At 37.9% G+C, this 21,285-nt stretch overlaps 1 protein-coding gene across 1 annotated transcript; it reads left to right on the top strand.

Annotated features, from left to right (window-relative positions):
• Positions 1-18,114: 18,114 nt before the first annotated feature.
• LOC139698608 (splicing factor 3A subunit 2-like) lies at positions 18,115-18,732 on the top strand. Its single transcript, XM_071597451.1, has 2 exons — positions 18,115-18,120; positions 18,223-18,732. The coding sequence occupies exons 1-2, from the start codon at positions 18,115-18,117 to the stop codon at positions 18,730-18,732; spliced, it is 516 nt and encodes a 171-aa protein (XP_071453552.1).
• Positions 18,733-21,285: the final 2,553 nt, after the last annotated feature.

Genomic DNA, 21,285 nt, shown 5'->3' with positions numbered 1-21,285 from the left:
GCAAAGATAGTATTTTTCCTGAGTTAAAAATGGAATTCTACAAAGTTAAGGCCTCAACCATTCAGTGCATAAAGACTGGCCCCCTTAGGAAAAGAACGAAAAAATATAGCAAAAATAAATAGAGAAAAACTGTTTACGTTTTTACTGAGGAAGAGTTTTTTTTGAAGGCACCAACAATAGTGCTATGAAAAACTCAAAAATTAATAAAGTTGGTCCATATGACAAATATAAAAGGCCAAATAACGTATTATACTGCTAAACCGTATGAAATTAGAAAAAAGGCTACTATAACGTTGCTGGACTGGTCTTCCAGAAAGTAAAAGGGAATAATCTATATGATACGGAGCATAAGTCCAATAAGGCGACCTTTGACAAAAAAGCCGCCTCAAAAGTGGCAAGGCATATCGTTAAAAAGAGTCAGTTAGTTATCTGGCGGTGACCGGTGGGACGCGAGGCTTCGGTCGTGTTGTGCTTGTCGCGACAGCATGTCCTATTGCTGACTCTCCAGCGGACGAGGTCCCTGTCCGTGTTACAGTGTCTTTGACAGCGTTCGCCGCTCCCGCAATCCTCGTCGGACCTTACCTTTAGACGAGGGCTCTTGCCTGAGTTACGAGTCTTGTGACCTTTTCTATCCTGCCTTCACCCTGTCCCAGGTAATGTTCCGCCATGCATGAATGTCCGTTCTCGCGTTAGGATACCAAGGGTCTAGCCATCCATAATACTCAATGGCCTATACTTATGTAAATGGTGTAATATGACTGATGTTGTATAATGCACGATGTTTTTGGTAAGACTCTGCGTATTTGATGTGACTTTCCCCGATACCTTTCGTGTCGCATTCGAAACGCCCATTTTGACATGTGGAACAATCGAACACTGAGCAGCAAATGCTAGGTTTTCCCTAAATAGGGTTAGATGCTTAGAAGACAAGTTTATTTGCTTGCAAATGGAGACTATAATGGCGTTAAATTCCTTGTTATCGAGTTAATTTGCGACATTTTAGTAAGATAGTAAACACTGAAGTACTGAGGATACTTAGAATCACTTCTTAGACATCACTCTGCAGGGAAAAAGTTCGTTCCAAGTAAATGTATGAGATAACACGGAACCTACAAGGTACAACGCAGGAATTAAAAAATCGCCAACAAGTCAAGATGAAAAATATAAGAAACGATATTTCTTATGACCAAAGGAGTGAGATCACTTATGATTATAAGATAACTAGGGCAAATGCTAAGAAGAAATTTAATCTTCCAGTGGATGCAGTTTTTCTAGATTATCAGAGAGCTTTCGACAGAGTACGTCATAGTAAACTACTCACAAAAAAAGAAGTATAAAAGTAAATAAGGATTAAAAATTAAAAATGAGCGAAGAAATGTATTTTTGGGAAAGGAGTTCCTAATGCCTACTGCAACAGGAATACCGAAGTATAGACTGATTAAATACTCAGCCGTTACCCTCATTCACGACCTCTCCTGAGTGAAACATATACGAAGAATGTGTGGAAAAATTAAAAAGGTTAGTATTAATATAAATTTACCGGATAAACAAATAGATTTTTCGTTCGTTTCGTTCAATTCAAAATGTATCTGAAAAATTAGGGATAGTCTTATATTCCCGTACGCTAATAAAAAAAGAAAATAAATTAACAATTTGATAAAATGAATATGAAATAATTGAAATCATAATTAAAGGTCAATTTGATCTAAACTCAACGAAAATATACGTAACATTGTCTCATTCACATTTACCTGCGGTCATATAATAATTTCAGTTGGTCATTGGTACCTTTTAAGATCCCATTGGAGAATTAGTTATTGAGGGTTTAGTTACTAAATGAAACTTCAAGCTCGTATAAATAATAGTGACTGAAAAAAGACGTCTCTTTTGCAATGTTCCCAACTCAGAGCATTGATTGACTACAGCCCCCATTCTTCTCCATCACATGCAAATGACACCCCTTATAGCTCTTCTGTCTTATATCATTTTATTATCAAAATAAATTTATTCATATATCTTCCTTGAGGATGCCTTCTTGGCCGCATAAAACGCCCTGTTACACTATGATTCGAAGACATCTAGAGAAATAGAAGAACTTCTCTTATGCGTATAATATTCTGAAGAATTCTTTTTGAGAGTATAATATTCCCCCTTGTCATCAACTTTCATTTTAATTTTTTTTTCTCTTTAACCAGTCCAATTGATATACAATGTCAACCTCCAATACTAAACGCCGAAAGCTGCTTTCCCATTCTATCTGGTTATTCAGCTGTCAGCATCTTTCACCCATAATATACTTTACTCAGTATTGATATATCGCGTCTTACTGACGAACGCTAATATTTATGAATTACATCGGGAACTTATAATCAACAATTCCATTTTAATGTGTCGTTTTGGTACACGTTAGAAATGAATGTTTACGTAATATGTCTTTGGACTGTGATAAATATTCAAATGCCAATCACGTCATTTGCCCAATGGGAACCGGTATGAATTAGGTTTAGAACGATTTATCTATTGATGCATATTACCAACGCAGCAACAGACTGAAAATAGTTTTTCTGAGTCCTCCTGCAAACTAAGGGTGAAAATGGTTGTCCACTGATGTTCTGAGACTTTTTTACTAAATTATAGACTGATGATGATTTTGTATTGGCATCATTATTGTCAAGCGAATATGATTTGACCGCCATTCCACAGTAATGAGCTATTTTTGATGAATAATCAAGTGTACCCATAAAAAAATATTCACAGCATGCAGAATGATATTAATTTAATTTACGTCTCCATTATATTAACAGTTATGGGTAAAGATCGTTTTAATATGGAAATCTAATATACCATTCATTCCTCCTTCTACCCCTCACCTGCAATTCTTTATCTAGTTGACAGCAGCTTGCTGGATACCATCAGTCGTTCATCCAGGAGGTGCCCTTCCATATCCACTCTCCTCCCCTTTCGTATCTGCTCCGGATACAATATAATAAAGGTCGTCTCCCCACCCGTAATCTAACATTCTCTTTCGATTACTTAGGACCAGCGAATGTGCCATTAATGGTCTCTCACACCTCTACAAATTGCAAAAGTTTCGAATAATTTGATGAATTCTATTCTTCATTTTGAAAATCAATATTGAAAGGAATGAAAAATAATATTGAATCACTATCTCTTATACCCGTATATATAGGGATCGCAAATTTTCATTGCTTTTCTTGGTATGCCTAAATAAACTTTCAACAAGTTTCTCTCATAAGAAAAATTGAATCGATGGGAAGGACTAAATCTTGATATAGGAAGTCTGTCCAAAAAGTCTCGCGAATTTTGAATTTTTGCGGGTTACATATTATTTGATTTTCGATTTTTTTATGGTGCTATGTTAATACTTATGTCTCTCACTTATGCCAAAAAGTTCGGCCATTTTCAATGTTCAGTTAATTGTTGACTGCTGTTTTGCTTGGACGTTTTTTGGCTTGTCTTCGATTTTTGCCTGTTTGCCATCACATTCATATTAAGTTCATACATGGATTTCTGCGGTGAAGACGTCAAACGTGCCATTTTCCGAGAGTCACAAACCGTTTAACACTCTCTATTATATCAGTTCCATTATTTTACTCTCCGAATGACCATCTAGCAGCATATCGTAGCTCGTAGACCATAGCATACTCCTTGCACATTTCTTTATCAGCTGTTAACTCGGTCCTCATTCTTAAATAAATAAATCTTCTCTCGCCCTATCTTTTCTATTTTTATCCAAAAATACCCCAAACTTTATTACATTTAGTCATCATTTAGCGTTATACTGGCATATCCAAGTTTAACTTGGATATGCCAGGATGTATATTGGTTTCTATATATGCTGGTTGTGTACATATATAAGTTTCACTTTACCCCAAAATGTAGAAAAGAGTATACTCTTATGAACTACCTTTTACGTTGCCTTCGCCAGACATTCACCTTCTGATTCCCGCCACATATTCCAACAACCTTTTCTTGGGCATTAACACGATGATTAATCTATTCATCTCTTGCAAATTTTTATGAAAGTGCCCAAGAAAGGACGATGCTACGCTACAAAGACTGCATCGAAGGAGATGCTGAACGAGGATTTTTCGAAGTGCTTCGAGGATTGGACAAAACGTTGGCACAAGTGTATAATATCTAATGGGGACAAGATAGATATTCATGAATAATTAAATAATTTTCGCAAAAACAAAGAAGTTGCGATACTTTTTGAACAGAGGTCTTCCTTTGAACGATAGTCTTCGTCATTTGAAATATACTTTAAAGTCCAGGCGAAAGCGGGCCACTTAAAACTCGAAAGTGAGTGCCTAAAATAGGCTTGACCATGCACCTAATTAGGCAGTCACTCCCCTCTGAGAGAGAGAGAGGAGAGAGAGTTCTCCCTCGCTCCCCTCCCTGGGTTACGAAAGGTCAAAATAGAGTGACCCCAAGATGCGCTGATAGGCGAAGCCGCGACGACAAGCCGCATTACTCGATGAACTGTCATCTGCCGAAGGAAATCAAATGCAAATAAGTCACATGCACCGAAACGGAGGAAGGAGTCCATAAACATCTTGCTGAATGAACATGAGGAAGGGGAAGAATGGATTGGGTGCAGCCATCATCCGTATCCGTCTCCTTGTTCGATGTAATGTTCCACCCCATTCACCACTCAATGGACACTTTGACTGAAAGCCAAACCCATCCCTCTTTCTAGTTTATTTAATTCTCCATCCTGATAAAAATATAAAAAGAGATTTGTATGTGGTACGTACCTTGGTCTTCGAGCAATGCTGCAGATTTTTATCCTCTTCCAACGGAGCCCTTGAAATCACTCCGACTGTCAGCCCACGAGGAGGATTACAATAAGTCACGTCTATCATCATAACTACAGCATGCCTAACAGGTTGAATTCACTTGAAATAAATCTTCACAATGGATTGAACTTACTCAAATGTTCTGGTGATACAGAAATTTCTTATTCAATAGGTTTGATGTCCTAATTACTACATCGAGTTCAACTACAAGTGCTACATTTTAGCTACTTCAACATAAATCAATTAAAGTAATCATTAGATTTGTTGAAGACAACCTAGACGTAAGGCTTTAGCAGAAAAATTTCTTGAAACGAAGAAATGAAATATCATTAACCGCATTTTCCTAATCGGAGTGGATTTCAAACGTAAGAAAACTCTCGAAATCGCTATAAGATGATGCTTACTGCCCTACGCTATAGACTTATTATTAAAAGATAGACGTTTTCTAAATTATCCGGCACATATGGGTAAAAATAGCGCAGAGTATTGTCTTTACATTAATAAAAAGATAAATGTCCAACTTTATGAAAATTGAAATGATTTTATGATTCACGAGCTCGGAAGCAGAAGGTGAAAGAGGGCTTATGAATGCTTAATAGCATCAAATAAGTTTCTTATTATGATACCCTGTTTGGACGTCATCCTCTTTCTAATTGGGGGCAGGTTTCTGGAGGAGGTACCCTGTTCCTTCGGAAGATTCCATCTTTTCTTCACTTCCTTCACTTATAAGTCCGCTCCGTTATCCCCAGAGTAGAGGCTATATCTCCGCGACTACCCCAGTGCACCTACCCCCGACTTCTTCCTCGTTAAGGTGACAGCAGTGAATGTGCCCCTGCTGGTCTCCTACCCCAATCCGAATTCCAAGCATTTCGAAACGAATTCACTTCCCTACCGTGGGGTGAATATGTATACGCAATGAGCCGCACACCAGTCGAAAATTAAGAACTGTCGTGAGCAACGACCAACGGCTGCATACAAGTATTGCTTGTATGTATTCTGGCGTTCGATCACCTTTACATTCACTCCTCTCCTGAATTTAATCATGCTATCCCAAGGACAGAAAATTTAAAAAAAACAACACTTATGATTTTTTTATAGGGTTAGAGACCCATTCAGGAAAGGCAAACTCAGACCACCAATAGAAATATATCAAGACGCATTCAAGGCAACGTGGTGGAAAAAAAATCATGAATCAACTAAATTATTGCAATGCTCGCGAGTTCTTTTACGTCGGACTAAGCATATGCGGGTACATGTGCCAAATTATTTATAAAATTATATATAATAAACTCACCCCCCCCCCCACCCTGCCATGGACTAAAAATGTGACGTGGTAGAAGGGCTTGTGCGTTACGATGACCCCTAGAGCTGTGCTGGCGGGAGTAATGATAATTGCTCCTGGTAGGGTCACCCATGCCAGATAGGTCGAAGGTTAGGAGCCAGACGAAAGGTAGTCCTCGCAGCGTCTGTTCCTCAGGGAGGCGCCTGCAAAGGGCGCCACCCCAGTAGGGCGGCCATTGAGTGATGGTGTCACGTTAAAACAAACTGTCGCGGAAGGCAACGGGAAACCGCCTCAATTATCATTCCCAAGAATATGATGATGGACTCTTTTAAAGAGTGGGTTACCGGACTGTGTTTTGTTTGGATTAAGAAAATATTGTTATGGTAGTTGTGTCCATCCAAAACCTAGTTAACCGGAAAATTACTTTAAAAAACATATTTACGTATAATAAACTCGTATATATTTATAAAAAAGATAAAGGGAAAATTTGGCCCACTATGAAAGCATCCTAAACCTGAGATTTTATGTACGAGGGTCATCCGGAAAGTAGTACCCGTTCGTGAAATAAAGACACAAAAGTAAATATTAACAAACATAAAAAATTTTATTTGAAAGAGGATACTTTAAACTACTTCTCAACATAATCTCCAAGCAAATTAAGGCATTTGTCATAACGTGTGACAAGTTTCTGTATTCCTGCTGCATAGTCCTTCGCCGCCAGCTCATTGAGATACGCGAGGGACCCATCTTGCACAAATTTTTGCATAATGCAGATGGTGTTTAACAATTTCATGAACAATTGTTCGAGAAACATTGGGAAAATGCTCACAGATGTCATCAATTGTGACGCGCCGATCGTTCCTCACGAATTCGTCAACTGAGCTCACCAGTTGGTCTGTAATGACAGACGGTCTCTCCGAACGCTCATCGTCGTGTGTGTTCCCCCTCCCCATGTTGAAGTTGCGACACCACCGCCGAACAGACGACTCGTCCATTACATTGTCTCCATACACCTCCTTTAATTGGCGATGAATATCACATGGGCGAACGTTTCTTGCATTGAGGAATTTAATCACTGCCCTCACTTCACAACTGGCGGCGTTCTCAATTTTTTTAAACATTGTAAACAATCACAGAAACAACACAGGCAATGCTAGCGTCACGCAACTTGGCTCAGAGAAGGCAGACAAGCCACTGAAGCTATCTGACCTCGTCCAGCGGCTACTCGCGTCGTCAGCACTTCATGCGGCACGAACGGGTACTACTTTCCGGATGACCCTCGTAATACCACAATGTGCGATAATATGACCATTGCAGTGCACAACAGCCTTGCCAACTATAAATATGACATATTATAATTAACCAGATATATAATTCAGACATATGAACGATATTTTCAAACAAAAATCATGCTATGAAACAGTAGAGGTGAGAGCCCCATTACCTACCCCTCATCGAGTCTCTCTTACAAAACTTGTCTTTCTCTCATGCACTAAACAAATATCATGGCAGTCTCGTATGTTTCAGCACAATAACAACCTCTTCTCTTTTCTTCAAGACTTTCAAAGGTCAGGTATTCATTCCTTTCTCTTCCCTCCATCCCTCTCACACCACATAGAAATTTTTGATTCCAATTTACGATTCATTTTTTAAGTTACATGGCTTCAATACTTCACAATACATATTAATTGTCGTCATACAGGTCATACCTGTAAGTAAAACTTCGAATCAGAATCATAGTTGTTTTTGAAACAAGGTAAAGAGAATATGTATGTGTAATGGGGAGAAAATATGTGTACTTTAACATTACCTCGGTGACAAGACGCAGAAAATGATAAATACGTCAAATATTCCTCTGCATTTTACCTGGTATTATAGTCGCTTCCAATAATTCTGTCTTTCGAGTATTTTCTACCCAGAAATTGGAGATCAATAATGGGATTAGTCGAGAGGAAGGATAGTGATTCGTGATTCTCACGGCTTATGGTATGTTATATAAATATATATTTAGTAATTAATGGGTACAAGTCACCTGAATGCGGTAAAGTTTATCCGTTTGTTTATTTATTAGCATTCAAATCAATCTTTCGAAATTGATCTGAAATCAGCAGGAGGAAGTAATCAAATGTCATCTGAGTTGGTCTCCTTTCCTTCCCTATTTTGAGAAATAGATACTATCTAAGAATAGATAAAAGAATATCAATGAATTTAACAATTTGTGAATAAATGGATTGTTAAACACTTTGTGAGGCCACAGTGACTCATAAACTAAAATATTGCATGAAGCTAACCTTTTCCAAGAAAACTTTGGTATTAAATGGAGTCACACAGGGTGCGGCAACATAACTTCCTTTTTTCAATTCAACTTGTATATGAAAAAAGGAAGTTATGTTGCCGCACCCTGTATGCGACTCCAGTCAGCCAATGAGTGAGGAATATTCTCTATATAAAAAAACCATAAACACAGTAATCATCCAGAAGGTTGGTTTATTAGGATGTGTAGGACTAGAGTTCACCCAGTACTAAGCCCTATACGGCGTGTGAAATTCACACATTCAGGGTGGGGGGGGCAGTTCCTTTCCCTATGCCGGTTATGGTTTCCCAAACAGTTCTGGAACCCGAAAAATCACATCGCTTGGGTGGAGCTCCAGGTGCCTTACAGAGTTGAAGGAAGAGAACCCGGGCCCTCCGTTCAGTAGACCAACACTCTTCCCCTTGACTACCGTGACTCACATTCTCGATGTAATATTGCGTATGTAAATATCTCTTAGTTATAAAGAAGTTCTTTCAGCCATTTCTTTTGTTACATTCCTTCCCACATTGTATTCGGTAAATTTATATAAATATTTGGGCTACTAAATGTACTTACGTTACGCATCGCGAAATTCGAAATATTCTGTCCTGCTTCTACGATAATAACGAGCGCAAATTACGTGCACTTACTATGTCATTCCCTGAGAGAAAGGCAAGTGAAAGTAGTACAGTTTCAGTTTCAAATCTGACACAAAACATTATAAAACAATGCAGACCGTTAAACCGTACCTTTTACATCGTGACAAAAATAAGGCATAGGTTTTAAATTGTATAAAGAATTAAGTGAACACCATCCTTCGATTATTTAATATTAAAAATATGACTATGATATTACACAGTAAATACTGCGTAATATTAAAGTGACATATCAATAATATATGAAAATGTATTTATGCAATAATAGTTTCAAATTGAAGAATACTCATGGGTTATACGCATCATGCACATATAATGTCATCTTTAATCAGAGTAGCGGAATAAAAATGCAAAAGGAATTCTTCGCTGGTACAAGTAAGTTCTTTGAAAAGGTTTTCCAGGTGTGACATACAACTTCATTCATGGACTGTGCATATAATGAAGTCTACATCATGACCAGACATGAGTCATAGATAATCTAATGATTACAGTTTCTTTACTTGAACAATATTATTGCTTACAATTTTTATTACAGTCTTGCAATGAATAATATTTACGTTATAACAGTGTAAAATTATGCTGATACTGGTGCAAAGTACGAGGGCTGTCCAGAGAGTAACCTCCGTTTTCATGCAGCGTGAGTATTAGTGGAGGAAGCCGAAGAATGGTCACTGCATTGACGCACACGGTAGGTCAATACCCCTCGATCTGCATTGGTTGGAAGGTCGGGCCGCTTCTTGCTTGTTTCCAATGGTGATTCAAAATTAACAATATCATTGAAATTCCCGCCAAATGTGGAGTTCGTTTAGTGATAATGTTTTTACTGATAAAAAAACTTGAAAGCTGTTGACATTCATCGGGATATTTGTCCACCGTATGGACTAATGTGATGAATGATAAGACTTGTGCGTCAGTGCGGTCGTTTGTTTAAAAGTGAACATAAATGTCCATAATGATGACAGAGGTGACCGCCCGTCTGTAGGGAACAAAGTTAACAATGTGGAAAGTTGGGCTACTGCACATGTTTTGCGCTCGTCTAAACGAGGAACTTCAAGATGCCGTCATCCTTTGGCTGCGGCACCTGAAAATTCACGAGCACTACGTTCAAACCGGCATTTTACGATATCTAAAATCTTAAGAAAGTTTTCTTACAGATTTATACGACTCTGTTGCATGGAAATATGACTGCAAAGTTCGGCTACTTTATGTTTTGCGCTCGTCTAAACGAGGAACTTCAAGATGGTGTTATCGGTTGCCTGCAATCTCATGCGACAGAGTTTTATGTTGAAGGAATTTGAAAACTAGTTCTGAGATATTGCAAATGTTAAAATCTGTTTGGCGATTATGTATAAATTAATAGAGATATGTAGTTTTGAGATGGAAATAATAAATTTTCTAAAATATTCATAATAATTTCATAAAAATATTTTATGGTATAACGGACGTTACTTTCTGGACTGCCCTCGTCGTGTATATATATATATATATATATATATATATATATATATATATATATATATATATATATATATTGGGTGCGTTGAGTTTGAACATGACTTCTCTCAGAGAAGGTCCCCCCTCCCTGATGCCACTCCCTCCCGCAAGATGACTTGCCCCGCACATGGAATTCGCTCGATGAGAGCTAAATTGTCGAGGTGAATGTCTTCCATTTTGCTCAAGGTGTGGGAAAATTAATGACGAATTGATAAAATCCAAATATGGAATTTAATTCATAGTTTTCACCTTCTCCGCTAATTCACATTCTATCGTTTATCTACCGAAAAAATTAGAGTCAAACGTTAATAAAATGACGGAAAAATAGGAGAAAGTTCCAGAAAATGACTAAGTATGAGTAGTCAATTTCAATTGCCTAATACCTTAATTATTCTTAAATTCTAGATTTTAAAGACTCAATTTAGTAAGTTATATTTAATAGCGCACATAGTAAAATCAATGGGATATTGACTAATCTCTAGCTAGATTTTTTTCTTACCACATTTTCTCTGACTAGATTTGGCTATTTACTTTCACAGAGTAAAGAACTGCAACATCAAGATCGAAAATTTCCCAAAAATATCCCTGCAAATTTATTATTTTTCTAAATTTCTGGCAAAAAATATATTCTGCTTCAATTGCCCCCATTTTCAATCTGGAAGTAAATTTCGCCCGTTTGATCATTGGATCTTAGGTACATGATAATTTGGCAGAGCAGCTAAACGTTAAGAATGTTCGTCCTCAAGAAATGTTTCATAATCAAAATAAATGCACCATTAGAATTAAATGTCAATCCGATTACTTTGAAAATAAGAATTACTTCTTTACCTGTGATGATCGGATGGTCATTATAAAGGGGTAAATATTGAATTAAAATCTGGACGAAATTACAGAATGGCATATTCTATGCCAATTATTACATATGTAATGCTTCCTATTCAGCATACAGAGAGGCTCTAATTTATGCATTATTATGACTGATAGTTTACCGTTTAAGGTTAGTTTTTGAAAAAAATAGAATGATCTTCGTTGTACTTTCCAGCTCCATCCAAAAAGGCATAAGCTGACACCCCATGCACACTGCATTAAACTTTCCTTTTATACGGAATACTTTGCATTCCTCTTCATTCTGCCCAGCATGTCCGTCCTAATCCTTCCTCGCTTGCCTAACGTCCTCCCATCAATGACCATCTCCAGCAGTGCATTACAAATGAAAATTCTCCGCATCCACTTTTTGCACCTCATTCAGACATCTACCAACGACCATTTGTCCTCTCCTAACATTTCTAGAACTTCTTCGAAGATTTTCATCTCCACTGTTGTATTTTTAATTTCTTTCTTAATTTTAATTTCATACTTTGTATTTTTAATTTCATTAACATGAATTTCCACAAGGTTGAGCCAGAAACAATTGAATATTTTCATCTCCGTTTATATTAACTTCGTCGGCTACGGTGGAGGCGGGCTTACGTCCTCGCCTGCCGACTCAGAGGTCGTGGGGTCGATTCCCGCCTAATTGGGTTTTCATCCACGTAGGATTTAAGTGTTTGTAATTGTTTCCAGTAATATCATTGTTAACAGTAAAGGACAAAGTGCTGTTTACGGATTGATGTGAAATAAATGAACGGATTAGTTAAACAAAACTCTGTCATCATTCTCCTCGTCCACATTTCCAAAGCCTCCAATCTATGTCCCCTCATTTTGATTCAATGACCAAGTTTTCGAGCCGTCCAAAATCACTCCCTATTCCAATGTTATCATTAGTCCATTTATTAACCACTTCATTTATCGTCCTTTTCATCAATACTATCAACTCTTCCACCTTCTTTGGTTTTGCCCTCCTGCTTTAAATGTTAACTTATTCTTACTTCTTCTGCATAACCACCTAGCTTTTGTTATTTTCGCATTCAATCGCATCCCATACATATCACATTGTTTTTCTAAAACGCTCAGTAGTGACTGTAACCCATTAGCTGTCTGTCTAACTGAAACTTACTTCGGTCAACTATGATGCGTATTTGGGTTCTATTTAAAGTCATCCTAATTCACCCTGATTTCGATAAATGATTTGAACTTCCATTACTTAAATAAATACAAGGTGTCACAAAGGTACAGGTATTACGTAGTATGTGGAGCTCAATCCCAACCAAGGGTGGCGCATTGACTGCCGAATAAATCAGCACCGAAGCATCAAGATGAGCCACGCAGGCATCGTTTTACCTATAATGCATTTCAATTGGAAATACGATATCAAAATTTCTCATCTCATCAAATCATAGAATAATAGACCGGGTAAATTCACTCGTCAGCTAATTCTGGATTGCGGATTCCAACAGAATGATGAATGTTTACATATTGATGGACTTTCTGGAGCTGAAATTTTGCCTCAACGTAACCTGTCGTAGTCCAATTCAGTCCAAACATCTTCTACTAAACGAATTATTTTTGGTACAATAATGACATTGAACTTCCAATTTGTTTGCATCTTGGGCCTCGAAATGTTGCCGGTAAATTCCGAATATCGGGGCAGATTTTGTGAAATCGGTAGCCAGTTCTCCAAAAGGTCTCTTTCTCCTGACCTTTAGGGCAAATAGCACGCTGGTATTGCATGGAGGAGGAGGGGGAGGGAATCTAGAGAGATATCAGCTTGACTATATTTTGCCTAGACACAACCAGATATCGAAAGCTACGCACGGAACCAAAGGAACAGTAAATAGGAGATGGACGAAAAATCGATGGATTATGCATTGATGATTATGAGAATAAACGAGAGAGTAAAATGATAAATGTAAACACATAATCATGGTAAAGGAAGAATGAAGAGTTAATTAATCCACATTCTGCACATGTATATATACATACACTCGCAAATATTGCGTATATATTCATATGCGTTTCTAAATACATATATAATGATATATACGTATATACACGTGTATATATATTATTCAACACTTCCGTGTTACTTCGGCGAAATCATAAAAAAAATATATATACATATATTCATATATATATATATATATATATATATATATATATATATATATATATATATATATATATATAATATACACACACACACACACACACACACATTCAAACACGAAAACCCGCCATATGGCGACCAAATATTCATTCGCATGGAAATAGTAATAGGGAAAAGGGATGGAAACAAGAGTGCGGACACGAGACGGGTGGGGAAAGCGAAATAGAGCAGACCACAAGCGTAAAAATATTTCCTTGACCGGGGCTTGAACACCGGATCTTTCAATTTGCCAAACCATGCTCCTAGCTCAAGATGCTCCAACCACTTGAGCTATTGAGGAAACGTAATTTGCACTGAGATTTGAGACAAAAGTGTTAACATACGCAATACCTGTATCTGCTCATTGCCGCATAATCCGCCGTAGGCCTCTATGACAGGAGACGTTTTTGATCACAGATGAATGTTATGTTTACTTTATGACAGAACATACATTCGTGCGTCCATTTTGGGAGATAAACTCCAGTATGAAATAACGTTCCAATATTTTCTAATTTATCTTCAAGAAGTAGAAAATGGCGTTATAACTAGAATTACATGTAGTTCGGCAATTTGGAAGCGTTGCATGATTACGTAGTTCGTGTACAATTATTACAATCCGCGTAATTGGTGTTTTTTACTGGGAAAGTTCTCGTCTTTTAACACTCTCCGAGATTTGCAGATCAATTCGCAGATCAACACTTCTTTACAAACAGTGCAAGGCAGCCGTGCTGCTGAAAGAAGTTACTGCTCTCTATTTTAGCGAATCCTCGCCATCAATTTAAATGGGCCCACAAATTCAATGTTTTACGTCATCTACAATATTTTCCCTTATTTTTAAAGAAGAAAAAGTGTAAGATTGAAGTATGTTAGTAAAATGTGCCAAATAATTACCAAACACGGAGGCTGCAGGGCATATGTTGCCAAGATGGGAAAAAAGAAAAGTGGGAATTGTGATGAATACGGACTGCAAGGTATATTCAAACATAGAATAACTACTTTCATTAAATATGAAGTATGGGGGCTTACGCTGTGGCATGAGATGGGGTATCGGGCAGAAACACATACTAAAATAGTACATTAATGTTTAAAAAACAATATGCATGATAAATGAATTAAATAAATTTAAGACATCAACAGATGCCAAGAAGAAGAAGATAATCGTAAAGAATAAGACAATTGTGCCAGGAACACGATTAACCGGAGAAAAGACTCCGAACCCCAAAAGTTGGCTGATTTCTGTTCCCCATGGTACCCTTCCAACCGAAATGGAGCATTTTCATCTTTCCCCACTTCCAAATTAAACTGATGTCTTAAACAGTCAGTAATCACCACACACCTATTTTCACAATACGGCTATCAAAGTACTCAATTTCGGATTGAAATATTAAGAACAATATAAAATTGAGTTCAACTAAAACACTCAAATATTGAAATAGGATTGGGAATGCAAAAATCATATAAAAAAAGGAAATTAATGCGAAGTTCAGAATGAGAAGAAAAGACGGACTCGTTCAATATAGAAAATTGTTCCAGGCGTGATTTAGTAGAAATGTTTGAAGATTTAGTGCAACATAAAAACTTAGTTAATTCCACGTTACTATCTTAATTACTCGACCACGCACAGTACATCCACCTGAAGAAGTTGCACAGCAACGTATCCTGAGTCGCATTATAATAATTTTTATGTGAAATCAACACAGTTTTTAAGTTCTATTAAACCAGGACTCGGTTAATTTAGAAATTGACCCAGTTATGCTTAAAATCCGTTCCCAATCCCTCCCAGTGTTTTATCGCTGGATGGTCCGCTGAATTCAGCCGCAGATGATGTGAACACGAAAATAAGAGTGTAAAAGTCTTTAAATCGTACATATGCCTGATGTCCTAATCTCCTGAACGCCCTGTCCTGTGGTCGACTGTGCTCTTTCTGAAAACGAGGAGCGATGATCCGTGTTCACTGGAGCAATGCTTGATGAGAAGTGCGACGGGCGTCGGCGATGGCCCTCGCGCCTGCCACCCTCGTGTCCTCGATGTCGCACTACTTATGTGGTGGACACCGCCCACGGGCTCCCGGGGCTGGGGAAGCGAGATCCGGGGAAAGTTTCGCCACTTAGCGGAGCTTCAGCCCATTGGGAAACGAGAACTGTTGCTGGGTGTCCTTAATATTCGGAAATCGAGATGGAGTAACGTGTGATGCAAATAATAACAAGTGAGGGTGGGAGGAATTTCCGATCGAGTGGTGTTTTTCATCGCGGATCTTGCGAGTTGTGATGGATATTCCGGACATATAAAAGGACCACCTTCCCAACCATTAAATCAGATCACTCGATACCACCAATCCAATCGCAACCAAGACAGCAAGCAGAAGAAAATACATCACAATGAAGGCCGTAAGTACATCACATTTCAATTGGGTTGTAATTTAAGAGCTAACTTTAACGACGAAATTTCGAGTGATAACAGCAATAACTTGCAACTAACTTAGACACTCAATATCATCACGATATTTTAGTCTAGATGATGATATTTGTTTTTAATTCGAGTAAACGCTCATACAATCACATGGCTACTTAATAGATATCCAACGTTTCTGTTCGTATATTTTCTATCCAAAGAGTCATTTGAACAATTGAATAAATAAATCCTTAGGCTTCCGCGACGTCTATCTGACGAATCCATGCTGGTTTCCGGGAATTACCGTCGCGTAGTTTAGTTGGTTGACAACTGTTTCGCCCCCAGTCCTGGAGGCGTCTTCAAACTTCGACCTGAGACCTGGAGGCGAACTTCGACCTGAAGACGCCTCCAGGACTGGGGGCGAAACAGTTGTCAACCAACTAAACTACGCGACGGTAATTCCCGGAAACCAGCATGGATTCGTCAATTGAATAAATAGGCTAATTTCAGCCTAAAATTCGGGTCACCAACTCAATTCTGCCGTCCAAAGAATTTTTACTCGTGGATATTTTTCTTTGGTCTTATTCTAAAAATGTCTAAGGTATTAAAAATTGAGAATGCTAAAAAAAAGATATTTCATTATTTCTTTTAATTAAGGTTAATATTGGCAATTAGAAATAAAGTAAGTAAAATTCTAATAGGAGATAAATAATGCACACTACCATCACACCTTCAATTATTATTATTGTAGTTAGAAATTTATAGCGAACGAAGTTAGCCGAGACGCAAATGATATTTTCTATTCCGCGTTGAAAGTGACAAGGATTTAAGATTCACCGTCCGGACAGCACGGGAAAATGACTTTTCGCCAAATATTTAAAGGATTGTCACCAAATGAAATCGGAGTGTATGTATTTGTACGCCGAAACGTTTTTTAATGACAGTCACTCAGTTTATGCACCAAAAGACTACTTGGCAATGAATACTTACAAACACACACCATCAATAACGTGACATCCATCCGCGAATGCGTCGCGTTCGCCTGAACAGTATCCCGAAGGTGGGTGTGTCAAGCAGTGAATGATAGGACACTAGCGAAGGAAAATGCGAGGGATAAATCACTGAAAGAGCATCAATCAATGTTATTGTGTTAGGTTTTCCTTCTGTTCGTGTTGTGATCTCGAAATTATCGAGGGATAAATGAGTCCTTGAGAACATTTGCTCGGTAGTTTCTCTCTCTCTCTCTCGATTTCACTACCTCACTGTCAATGTCTGGCCTGCCAATCTCGTAATCATCTTCTTGACTCTTTTGCAAAAAAATATGGCACAGATTTTAATTAAATTAAATCTCTATGGCCAACTTTTGTGCATGTTGCTATTCCAGCTATCCTTCCATCAAATAATATTTAGTCACATTTGGATCTTCGTGTATTTTAGAATTATTTCCTTCTGAACTGAATTCATAATGTTAGTTTGAGAATGGACACTACTAATATAAAATATCTTATTTAATATATAAAATATCTTAATATAACATATCTTTCTTTTTCGTTGCTTTATTTTCTAATTAACCGGTTTACGGATGTCAGTTACTTTAATTCGTCATCTTATAGCAAGGTATTTGAGTATGTGCTATCTTTTGTGTTTTCAAAATTAGGGTGACAACTGTCTTGTACGTGTTCAAAAAAACTAGCTTGGAACAAAGATGTTTTCGGGTATGATAAAAAATTATAATAATAGACAATAGTTGGATAAATGTGAATGCATCATGTGAACTAGATAATGGTGATGTTTGTGAATATCAATAGAGAGCAGGCAGAGGGTGGAACATAATGAAACCTAGAAGTGCTCTTGAGTTAGCCTCGTGTTAATGAAAACTATCAAATGGTCATGTCGGAACCTAAATTTTATTTTCCAAGCATCAAGTACCGTGCTGACAGCCAGTACAAAATCAAGGAACTTCTTTATGCCTACTAAAATGCATAACAATGTTACCATTGTTACAATGACGAAACTGAGGCTACGGCATCATCGGAATCTCATTGACATATCGGCTACCTGTTTGCTTTATTATTAGCTATTCGGTTCATTTTCCGCTTTTCTTTTCCTTGGTGGGGAAATATTCGATATGAATGTTCTTAATTTTCATATCAATGAAGGTAATTTTCAATTGGTTGCATACGTTTTACCTGGAGAAATCTTCAATTGCAATTTTTTTCACTATCATAGGGACTGCAAATCAATTTCTGGTACTTTCACAGATCGTCGCTGCACTTCTGGGATTGGCTGCCCTTGCCAACGCTCAAATTCGAGGTCCCGCTACGTCCTACGGACCTCCAGCCCCTGGATTCGCCCCCCCTGCCGGCATTAGTCGCCCTATATCCGTTGGATTTGCCCCACCGGCCATCCCAGCTAATGTCGGCTTTGCCCCCTCGGTCCCCGCTACCGTCGGCTTCGCCCCCTCGGGCCCCGTTAACGTTGGCTTTGCCCCTTCGGGCCCCGCCTTCGCCCCATCCGGCCCCGCTAATGTCGGCTTCGCCCCTCCTGCCTTTAACCCGGCAACCTCTGGATTCGCCCCCGGCGCACCCTCCGGCATCCAGGTGACCACCGGCTTCGCACCTGGCGGCGGTGCCCCGGCAACCGTTGGATTCGCCCCATCCGCCCCGGCCTCCTTCGGACCGGGCAGCGGAGGATTCGCGCCATCAGGCCCGGCCTTCGCCCCACCCGCCCGAGTGCCGTCCACCAGCTACGGTGTGCCAGGAAGATTTTAAAAGCTCGTCAATGGATGCCAGGTATTTACCTATCAACATAAATTATCTCACAAAAACGTGTGGAAGCGAGTGTAAATAAAAGGGAATTTGCAATTTCAACATAAAATTAGAGCAAAATTACGTGGTATTTAATTCAAGCGGTTTGATTGATTTTTCGACTTTTTTATCGAAAGCCGTGTCGCAAGGTGCGTGAGAATAAAAAGGAATACTTACATCAACTGGTTTCTTTGACACCGAATTTGGCTTACTTTCTCTTCGTAACCACTGCATATAACAACGTAGACTTCAAATAACTCCTTCGAGTCAACGTAAACATTCATGGGATTTACGCTTTTTCAGTTCAATAGCGAATGAAATATCCCAGCCCTTGGAAGCTGTCAACATTTCATTATTAATATTACTTCTGAAAGTTCATTTTAGTGTGTCCTAGAACCTAAATACTTGTTTTCCATTTTATAGGGTATAGTTCAAAAGTGCTATTCGCAAAGCTTCTGTGGGAATCTTTGCTTCTTACAAAGTGATATTTATTTTATAGTAGACGATTATATATCAAATCCCCATACTTTAAGCTTTGAGAAAACTATTGATAGAGCTTATGCAAAAAAAACAATTCATCCAAAGTTGTTTTGTTTTTAGCTGCTATTCATGTGAAAGCTAGGAGAAGCTGGACAAGCCAGACGAGCGTCCACACTCACTAATCCAGTCTGCCTATAGACATTTTCCATAATGGACATTATCCCAGAGAAAAGTTTTTGAAAGTTTAGATCGTCGTTATAGCAAAAGCAGAACTACCAGATTGACAATTGCAATTATATCGAGCCAAATATGTTCTCCCTTGAACTCTAGAAACAGAAATTTAAGGGACTTTAATACCATCGAGGCGCTATGCTCATTTCAATATGGAAATAGAAAAAGAATTCATAAAGTTATGGGATCCATCATTGACGCATTAAATCGGTGCTAAAAGGAGGTGCCTAGTTCCTTAAAGATATCCAAATTAAACTATTCAAGGCTCTTTTATTGTTCTCACTTCTACTTAATCCATTCAGGGTCTCGCAGATCCGAATCTATTTGCCTTCATATGAATTGCAATGTATTTGCGCGTCAGTGTTTTCAAAAAGAAAAATTGTAATGGATCTGACCCTCAAATTTTCATGCATATATTACAAAAAATGTTGTAACCTTTTTAACACACATCATATTTTTAAAAGAGAATCTGTCTTTTGTTGGAACATTATTTTAAAGCATAAATAAACACAGCAGATATAATCAATCACATTTAGTAGATTCTGAAATTCCACTTGACCATAAAAAATATTTTGATAACAAAAAAGTAAAATTGTGCTTCCCCTTTTAGTAGCTTTTGAATGAAAAATTAATGCAAATATCACCTTTAACTTTACTCATTACTGATTATTCTTTGAACAGGTGACCGCCTCTCGCATTAGCTGTGAGACAGAAGCCGACAGGACAACTCAACCATTGAATTGTACCCCATGTATAATTATACTTGAACATATGTAATAATAAATATCAATAAAAAAATGATAACATAAAAAGATACTTCTACTTTATCTGCGATTGAACTTTTAAGCAATTTAACTTTTTCAGATAGAATTCACTCTTCATTCCGTAGTAGAATTTATGAGCAAACCAAGGTAGTTAGGGCTACTTCTCTGTTAGGTTATGCATAAGCAAAATACTATGTTTACAAATTTTCTCTAAATGACCTTTTTAAAAGTAATATCGATCCTAAACTTGCGCTTCATATAATTAATCCTCTATTTTTTTAAAAATATCAAAATATTTACTAAAGAGAAGGTGGTTAAACATAATTATCTTATAGACAATTGACAATATAGAATATGATTAATGGTATTTAAAATTTGGCAAACTAGCCCGTGTCCAGCGATGATTTAAAGTTTCAATATATTAAGAGATGAGTACAAGTACAAGGAGTACTTTTATTTGAAAATCTCATATTAATTATTATAAATCTTCTCGCATTTTCAGTATTTATTCAAAACACTGGAGACGATAGCTTTGTTGGCCCGGATGTAAGATAAAACATAAAGTTTGATAACTCCAGTTCCTAATTTGAAGTGCACTTTTTTAGCAAATCTACCTGCATGCATTTAATCTCCTCTTTGTTCCCAAACTGGTGAGCAGTGCTGTCTTTGAAAAAACCATCGTGTGTTTTCGCAACTTCTACGATCGAAATGCCTTTACCATACCTTTCCTTCACCAACATTCTGGATAAGATTGCCCAACCTGTCTCTTGTCTTGTGTGTCCCCCTTGTGTCTTCATCTTAGATTATTAAGCTTTTGATTTTTTCCCGGGTTTGAATTTTTCCATCGGTTTATATCTCCAGCTAGTCTCTTTGTCTTCACATACGAGTTGCACCCAACATATTTCATGATCAGCCTCATAAATCAATTTCTCGGCCTCCTTCCACAATTCTTCCCCTTAATTTCTCCTCCTAAAAGGGTTCTAAAGAGAGTTTTATGTTCCATGCCCACTCATCTCGTCTTCTTCGCTTTATTGCCATTCAG

Source organism: Hetaerina americana, unplaced genomic scaffold (genome assembly GCF_022747635.1).
Source record: "Hetaerina americana unplaced genomic scaffold, ioHetAmer1.1.p SCAF_9, whole genome shotgun sequence".
NCBI lineage: Eukaryota > Metazoa > Arthropoda > Insecta > Odonata > Calopterygidae > Hetaerina > Hetaerina americana.
Note: the sequence above shows the minus strand (reverse complement) of the source record. Positions and strands in the feature narration are given on the sequence as shown.